We start from the raw sequence: 9,001 nt of genomic DNA on the forward strand, positions 1-9,001 counted from the left end.
TTTTGCTGCTGGCATTTTATTTATAAAAGAAGTGATCACTAAATATCATTTAATAAATATTAAAGGGTGCATGATTAAGTCTTCTTCTTTTACAAATCATTGTCATTACTCTCATACGCTCTCTTTAATCAAATTTCTCTGCAGGTAACGATATTTTTTGCTTGTTAAAATTGTTCTTAAGTATTCAAGGCGAATACAGAATCTCATCAACGCTCTGATCTCAAATAATTAAAGAGGTGCAGTTTTTCAAAAACCTTCAATTAATTTCTTTTAATAACATAGTCTCTGATCCCTAATCTTTTTAGTATTTCTTATTAAGTTTCCATCTACTTTCCAAGAAAAAATTTCTATGGTTTGTTTTGCTCAAGTTTTAAGTTATTGCTCATTGTTAGCATCTGTGTTTTTACTAGCTATGGTTAATTTGTGGTTGGTTTTTATTTAGACACTTAAAATACGTTTCTGTTAGTAGCAAAGACTCTGATTCTTAAGAAAGAAGAGAAAATTCTTAGTTCAAGTATCAGTTGGTTCCAGATCAATACTGTGATATTGTTTGCTGTCTTTTCTTTCTTAATCTTTCCTTCTAGTTCATTTTAATTTATTTGTTTTCCTTTCTTTGAACATTTTTTCAATAGCCACAAAAAAATATATAAATTGTTAAGCAACTAGCAATGGCAGAAGTGGGTTTGGCTGCTTTTTCCAGCATTGTATCTGAAGGTTCAAAGACACTGTTCAAACCGATTATACGGCAGGTATCTTATTTGTTCAAGTACCAGAGCTACATAGACGAGCTAAAAAATCAAGTGAGGCAGCTGGGATATAAAAGAGAAATGGTGCAACAACCGGTGAATCAAGCTAGTCTGCAAGGGGATGAGATTTATGAGGGTGTCACAAACTGGCTAAATAGCGTTGATGAATTCAGTGAAGGGGTTGCAAAGTCCATCATTGATGATGAAGATAGAGCTAAGAAGTCCTGCTTCAAAGGATTGTGCCCAAATTTGATTTCTCGTTACAAACTCAGTAAACAAGCTGCAACAGCCGCAGAAGCTGCTGCTAATCTCGTGGGAGAAGGCAACTTCTCTAATGTTTCCTTCCGTCCTACTCCAAGGAGTACGGGACATATTCAAGCGAAAGATTGCGAGGCCTTTGATTCAAGAATGAAAGTATTTCAAGATGTTGTGGAGGCGGCGAAGGATGATAAGCTCAACATAATAGGGGTGTACGGGATGGGCGGCGTAGGTAAAACCACGCTAGTCAAGCAAGTTGCAAAGCAAGTGATGGAAGATAAGTCTTTCGATAAGGTCGTTATGGCTGAGGTAACACAGACCCCAGATCAACAGAAAATTCAGGATAAACTTGCTTTTGACTTAGGCATGGAATTTGGCTTGAATGAGAGTACATTCCAGAAAGCTTATCGACTTTGCGAAAGATTGAAGAAAGAGAAGAAGGTCCTCATAATATTGGACAATATTTGGACAAAACTTGAGTTGGATGCGGTTGGAATTCCATATGGGGATGTTGAGAAAGAAAGGAAGGATGATGAAAGCGGATGCACAATAATATTGACATCTAGAAATCGGGATTTGCTGGAGAAAGATATGAAATCTCAGAAGAATTTCTTAATTGAAGTTTTATCAAAGGACGAAGCGTTGCAGTTGTTTGAGTGTATAGTGGGTGATTCAGCAAAAACATCCGCTATTCAGCCTATAGCAGATGAGATTGTTGAAAGATGCGAAGGATTGCCAGTTGCATTGAGTACAATTGCAAATGCACTGAAAAGTAAGAGCCTTGACTTTTGGAAGGATGCATTGTATCGGCTAAGAAGTTCCAATGCAAGAGAAATTCATGGAATGCGTGCAAACGTGTTCACCTCCATAGAATTGAGTTACAACTTGTTGGAAATTGAGGAAGCAAAATCGCTGTTCCTTCTTTGTGGTCTATATAGTGAAGGTCATGCTATACAAGTTCCTTCCTTATTGAGATATGGTATGGGTTTGTGCTTGTTTGAAAACGTTTACAAATTGGAAGAAGCAAGGAGTAGAGTGCATACGTTGATCGACATTCTCAAAGCTTCATGCTTATTGTCGGACGGTGATGCTGAAGATGAAGTGAAAATGCATGACATCATTCATGTTGTTGCTGTATCAATTGCCACAGAGAAGCTTATGTTTAATATTCCAAACGTTGCTGACTTGGAGAAAAAGATGGAAGAGATAATACAGGAAGATCCAATTGCTATTTCTTTACCTCATAGAGATATTGAAGTGCTTCCTGAAAGGTTGCAATGTCCCCGTCTCGACTTATTTTTGTTGTTTACAAAGGGTGATGGCTCCTTCCCTATCTCAATGCAAATGTCAGACCTCTTTTTTGAAGGGACGGAAGGACTCAAAGTTTTAGATTTTACCGGAATTCATTTCTCTTCATTACCTTCATCACTTGGTCGCCTCACTAGCCTTCAAACATTGTGTTTACACTGGTGCGAACTAGAAGATATAGCAATAGTTGGACAGCTAAAGAAATTAGAGATTCTTAGCTTTCGCGATTCCGATATTAAGGAGTTGCCACTTGAAATTGGACTACTGACACGCTTAAGTTTGCTAGATTTGAGCGATTGTTGGAGCCTTGAGGTGATAGCGCCGAATGTCATATCAAAATTATCTCGATTAGAAGAACTTTATATGGGTGGTAGCTTTTCACAGTGGGATAAGGTTGAAGGAGGAAGTAATGCCCGTCTTGATGAGTTGAAGGAGTTGTCAAAGCTAACTACTTTGGAGATACATGTTCGGGATGCGGAAATTCTGCCGCAGGATTTGGTCTTAATGGAATTGGAGAGATATAGGATATGTATAGGAAAGAAGTGGGATAGCTGGTCTGTTAAATCTGAAACATCAAGATTCATGAAGCTCCACTGGTTAGAAAAAGTTAGCATTCTTTTGCGGATGAAACTGTTGCTGAAGAGAACTGAAGATCTCTATCTAAGCAAACTGAAGGGTGTTCAGAATGTTGTTCATGAATTAGATGATGGGGAAGGTTTTCCGAGATTGAATCGTCTTCAAGTAAAAGATTGTTATGAGATTTTACAGATTGTCGGTTCAGTTGGACGGGACAACATCCGTTGCAAAGTCTTTCCCTTGCTGGAGTCATTGTCTCTTACTAATTTGATCAATTTGGAGACTATATGTGACAGCCCACTCACAGAAGATCACTCCTTCATCAACTTAAGGATTATAAAAGTAAAAGCCTGTGAAAAATTGAAGCATCTCTTCTCATTCTCCATGGCCAAAAACCTGTTGCGGCTTCAAAAAGCGGAAGTGGATTATTGCGAGAATCTGGAAATGATTGTCGGTAAGTGTTGAAATTAAGTATTGGTGGGATATTTGACTTCACCTCAATTATCTTGGAAAAAAGAAAAAAGATTAATCATATATTGTTTTTGTTTGTTTATAGGTCCTAAGAATCCGACAACTACTTTGGGATTCAAAGAAATCATTGCAGAGGATGATCCAATTCAAAAGGTGATAATTTTCTATTTAATGATTAATTAATTAATATATTCGTGAGTAATCTTCAACCATCAAAAAGATATTATATTAGACAGTTGTAGTCGAAGGAACAAAAGCATACGGTTTTGCTTTGCAGGCTATTTTTCCACGCTTGGAGGAGTTGGAACTTAAGAGACTAGCAAACATTGACAAATTATGGCCCGATCAGCTTCAGGGATTGTCTTATTGTCAAAATTTAACAAAATTGACCGTGTGGAAATGTGATCATCTGAAGTATGTGTTTTCACATTCTATGGTTAACAATCTTGTGCAAATCCAACATCTTGAGATTCGTTGTTGCGAGTCAATGGAAAGGATAGTTGACAACACGGGGTTAGGAAGAGATGAAGGAAAGTTGATTGAACTAAAGGTTTTTCCTAAACTATACGCCCTGCAACTCACAGGGCTTCCACAACTAACAAGCTTTGCCAATATGGGACATTTTCATTCACATTCGGTTGTTGAATTCCCCTCTTTGCTAAAACTTGAGATTATTGATTGCCATATTATGTTAAGATTTATCTCCACGATCTCATCGGAAGACAATGCTCACACTGAAATGCAACCCCAACCTTTCTTTGATGAAAAGGTTTTTTTTCTTTAAATTAATTTTATTCACAATATTTAATTTCTCTTTTCCTTAAGTCTTCAAATTTGATTAATATCCATCTCTAATTCAGTTATCAATTTATTATGCCATTAACTTGACAAAAATATTGCACCACCTGCTTGCTTCGGAGTCTTTCAGCAAATTGAAGAATTTGGTGATATTTAGGTGTAATAACCTAATGAATATTTTTCCTCCATTGGTAAGGTTTCTATATTCGTTTTGAATTTTTATTTCGAAAGACATTTTGAAATCTACATTTTTAGTCCAATATTTAGGTTTGCCTGCATTAAAATCAACAATATAATTGTTTAAACACGATTCAACAACGTAATATAATTCAATTTAATTATTTTTTCTTAAATCTTAATAAATATAAATTTCAGAAATTAAAAGATATTGAGTCTCTTTCCCTTAATTCTTCAAATTTAATTAATATCTCTAGTTTAGTTATGAATTGATTATGCCTTTAGTTAAGCACAAATTTCCTCAAGTCTGGGAATACTTAACAAAGATCCGCTCTACAGTAGTCCCATATAAAAAAAATATTGAGAAAAAGGCGAAAAACAGCATTATGGTCTAGTTTTTAAAAAAACATGAATATTGGAAAATTGAAAATTTATGTTTAAAAACTAGCATCAAGATGAAAAATGAATCTAAAATATTTAAAAATTATCTGAAACTCTTTCTACGTTCTTAATATTAAAAACTGTAAATGCATTTTCATTTTCTTTGTTTTATGATATATTTTTTTTAATTTTTTAACTTTTTTTTGCCTATTTTCTTTATCAAAAAATATCTAGTAGACATTCATGGTTTGCTATGTTCATAAGCATAATTATATAATTTAAACATGCTTTGAATCTAGTTGAATGCTACTCTTACATTTTTATTTTTTCAATATATATACGCACACACATACACATACACATTGCTGATTTTCAGGTTGGAATTCCCCAAAGTCTAGTGAATTTTAAGCTATCTTATTGCAAAAAGATAGAAGAAATCGTAGGACATGTTGGAGAAGAAGTGAAGGGGAATCATATTGCTTTCAACGAATTAAAATTTTTGGAACTTGATAAATTACCAAGACTTAGAAGCTTTTGTTTGGAGAATTACACTCTTGAATTCCCATCCTTGGAACGATTTTCCATGAAAGAATGTCGAAATATGAAGACCTTTTCACAGGGAGCCTTATTCATACCGAAACTATGCAAAGTGCAAATGATTGAAAATGAAGAGGATGACTTGCACCATTGGGAAGGCAACCTTAATTCCACTATACAAAAGCATTACGAAGAAATGGTACGTATTAATCGATTTCACCCAAACTGGTCATGCATCTCCCTTGCACTTGCACATTTATATTTACATTTGCCTTGCATATATACATGAATATTTTTAGAATTTAAAACAAAAGGCTTGTAAGTTTAATATAGACCTATCCAGTATAGGACTAACCAGGACCTGTGCCCCAACTGGCTTTTGGATTTTTTTTATGGTCATTAAAAAAAAGTATTTTATTTATTATTTAAGAAAGTGCTTGAACTAATTTATAAAATTATGAAAGTACCCCGATTAATTTTTTAAAAATTCGTGTTGTCCTTAGATTAAATAATTTGATCAACTATTAAAATATTATAAAACTTAATAGACAATAGATTATGAAGGTAAATTAAAAAAAAACCAATTAAAAACAAAACAAATTCACTTTACTCTTTTTTTTTATGGCTTCTTTCCAATACTTCGAATTAAAAACATACTACCTGTATTTGTTTGTTACAGTGTCAATGCTTGGATTTCATTCCAGTTCTCACAATCAAAGCACTTTCCTTCAATTATTTAGTCTTTCATCATTGATCCATAAGTTATAAGTTTAATTAATTCTAATTTTTAATTTTCTAATTAATCTCTTATCTTGTCTTGAAATCCCTAATTTTATCATGTATTCATGTTTGCTCTTTGTCTTGCAGTATATGAATATTTTCGTTATTATTAAAAGATTTTACGAACAATATTAAATAACAACTTAGTTTTGTATATTGGAAAATATATTTTTGATTATATTGATAATGAAATTTTGATACACTCTTTTCGACTTATAAAATCCTATCGAGAAGTCTTCGATGAGAATAATTGTAATAAGTAAATCTATTAATAGAGTGTTAATCAAATGCACGCAGACCACGGCTTTGCACGTGGCAAGGTCCCATTTCAAGGTTTTAGGGCCCACAACAGAGTTCCCCAAATGATAGCTTACTACACGTGCAATCGTGCACCCTAATCATGTTTGATTTTGAATACGCCCTAACTCGATCAAAATCCTGGATACGTCATTGTCTATGTATCTAGTACCTTTCAAAAAAAAATGTGCATGTCTAGTGCAATTGTTTTGGTTTGTGTAGGTTGGATTCCGTGGCATATGGGATTTGAAACTCTCACATTTTCCACGTTTGAGAGAAATATGGCATGGCCAAGCACTACCTATCAGCTTCTTTAACAATTTGAGATAGTTGGTGGTGGATGACTGCACGAATATGTCGAGTGCTTTTCCAGCCAATCTGCTACAGTGCTTGAACAATTTGGAAGTTCTGGAAGTGAGGAATTGTGATTCATTAGAAGAGGTGCTTCATTTGGAAGAGCTAAATGTTGATGAAGAACATTTTGGCCCACTATTTCCTACACTTTTGGATCTAAAACTCATAGATCTCCCAAGACTCAAAAGATTCTGCAACTTCACTGAGAATATAATTGGACTGCCAGAGTTATCAAATCTGACTATTGAGAATTGCCCTAATATAGAAACATTTATCTCTAATTCTACATCTATACTGCACATGACAGCAAATAATAAGGGACATCAAGAGATAACATCAGAGGAGAACTTCCCACTAGCCCATATACAACCTCTCTTTGATGGAAAGGTGATTATCATCATCATCATCAATGTCATCATCATGATCATTATTATTATTATTATTATTAATGCTACTTTCCTTCACTTTCATTCGTATAAATGTAATTTCATTAGAATTAAAATCAAATTTAATGACTCATCTTTCTGCTTGTTATCCTCATTTTTATATCTGATTTAATACTATTACTGCAGTAATTAACTAATTTACTTATAGCATGAATTATAAAAATGTCTCTAGTTAATTAGATGACTAGTAACATGGGATGATTAACTATATCCATTTTGCTGGTTAGATCTTTGTTTTCTTAACTAATTCATATTGGATTTAGCATTAGATTTGATATATGTGTTTTCAACGGTAATTGATTTGATTTTTATTTTTTGGTTCCTTCTAAAAATCAAACTAATTTGAATATAAAATGTTGTGATCAATCTTGTTCATGAAATATGCTTAATTTTGTTGATTTTTAGGTTGCATTCCCCCGTTTGAATGCATTAAAGCTGTCTAGATTACCCAAAGTGTTGCATCTCTGGAGTGAAAATTTGGAATCCAACAAAGTTTTCACAAAATTACAAACTCCAGAAATATCAGAATGTAGTAAGTTGCAAAAATTATTACTGTCTTCGTGGCATTTAGAAAATCTATGGGATTTGGAAGTATCAAGTTGTCATGAGTTGATAAATTTGTTGACGCTCTGAACATCTGAAAGTCTAGTGAATCTTCGAAGAATGAAGATAGTTGACTGCAAAATGATCCAAGAGATCATACAATTGCAAGTTGGAGAAGAAGCAAAAGATTGTATTGTTTTCAAGTATTTGTGGTACTTGAGACTAGATTGTTTGCCAAGCCTAACAAGCTTTTGTTCGGGTACATACACTCTTCAATTCCCATCCTTGGAACAAGTAGTTGTGAGACAATGCCCAAAAATGAAGATTTTCTCTCAAGGAGTTGCAAATACACCGGAGTTAAACAAAGTGAAACTCACCGAAGAAGATGAAGACGATGATGATGAAGGATGCTGGGAAGGCAACCTCAATGATACCATACAATAATTATTCAATGAAATAGTGAGTATTAATTAATTAAGTGTTTGGCGTTAGCTAGCTTAGTTTCATGAATAATATTAAAGCCCGAAACACTTTTATATTATTGTTTAGACACTGATGTGGCATAATATGATTGGTTGATTGAAAATATATAGTAATAAAAAATAAATCATCAGAATTATGCTTTTTTAATCGATCATATTATGTCACGTTAGTTTATATAATACTGTTGGTACAAAAGTGCATGTGGCTATATTACTAATCTTGCTTTTTTTAAAAAAAAATTACTATTATTAACCCACACACAAGTAGCATTAACAAAACAATATGTAGGGGTAAACATAAAATAATCCTTTTGTAAATGTATGCTTGCTTATACATGAATAATTACAAAATGTGCAGAATTCCAAAGACAAGATTGAGCCCATCCTTCAAGTACAATGAAGAAGCTATCTCAAACTAGGCCAATCTCTTATATATGATTCAACTGAAAATTCTATGATGTGATTAAAATTACGATAACAATATCCTGATAAACATAAATTTTGTAAATTGCACATAAAACTAACAAATGAAAGGTGAAACGAGTAAATTAATATAAAAGTGGTAAATTGGTGTTTTGTAACTCAACATTAAACTTTAATTTAAATAATAGATTGTTTATTTAATTTCTTTAAGCAAAGAAAATAATAATGAAACTCACCGAAGAAGAAGATGACGACGAAGGATGTTAGGATGGCAACCTCAATGACATCATATGACAATTGTTGAATGAAATGGTGAGTATTAATTATTTATTTGGTGCTAGCTAGCTTAGATTTATGAATAATATTAAAGCATCAAACACTTATAAATTATTTTATAGAAATTGTTGTGACATAATATGGTTGG

The 9,001-nt window shown here is 33.3% G+C and overlaps 2 protein-coding genes across 5 annotated transcripts; both read left to right on the forward strand.

The window, feature by feature from the left end:
* Positions 1-4,175, forward strand: LOC102627584 (disease resistance protein At4g27190-like). 3 transcript variants are annotated; one of them, XM_015528572.3, is made up of 4 exons: positions 1-236; positions 633-3,342; positions 3,445-3,512; positions 3,637-4,175. In XM_015528572.3, the coding sequence occupies exons 2-4, from the start codon at positions 669-671 to the stop codon at positions 4,141-4,143; spliced, it is 3,249 nt and encodes a 1,082-aa protein (XP_015384058.1). In that variant the 5' UTR covers positions 1-236; positions 633-668; the 3' UTR covers positions 4,144-4,175. The 3 variants fall into 3 exon arrangements, with proteins under 3 accessions (XP_015384058.1, XP_052287403.1, XP_052287404.1); XM_052431444.1 differs by having other exon boundaries at positions 2-236; positions 676-3,342; XM_052431443.1 differs by having other exon boundaries at positions 1-3,342.
* Positions 4,176-4,231: 56 nt separating this feature from the next.
* On the forward strand, positions 4,232-8,141 carry LOC107176339 (uncharacterized). 2 transcript variants are annotated; one of them, XM_052431445.1, is made up of 4 exons: positions 4,232-4,348; positions 5,092-5,451; positions 6,552-7,070; positions 7,535-8,138. In XM_052431445.1, exons 3-4 carry the CDS (start codon positions 6,684-6,686, stop codon positions 7,760-7,762), a joined length of 615 nt encoding a protein of 204 aa, XP_052287405.1. In that variant the 5' UTR covers positions 4,232-4,348; positions 5,092-5,451; positions 6,552-6,683; the 3' UTR covers positions 7,763-8,138. The 2 variants fall into 2 exon arrangements, with proteins under 2 accessions (XP_052287405.1, XP_052287406.1); XM_052431446.1 differs by lacking the exons at positions 4,232-4,348; positions 5,092-5,451 and having other exon boundaries at positions 5,458-7,070; positions 7,535-8,141.
* The last annotated feature ends 860 nt before the right edge of the window (positions 8,142-9,001 follow it).

This window comes from Citrus sinensis, chromosome 7 (assembly GCF_022201045.2).
Source record: "Citrus sinensis cultivar Valencia sweet orange chromosome 7, DVS_A1.0, whole genome shotgun sequence".
Taxonomy (NCBI): Eukaryota; Viridiplantae; Streptophyta; class Magnoliopsida; order Sapindales; family Rutaceae; genus Citrus; species Citrus sinensis.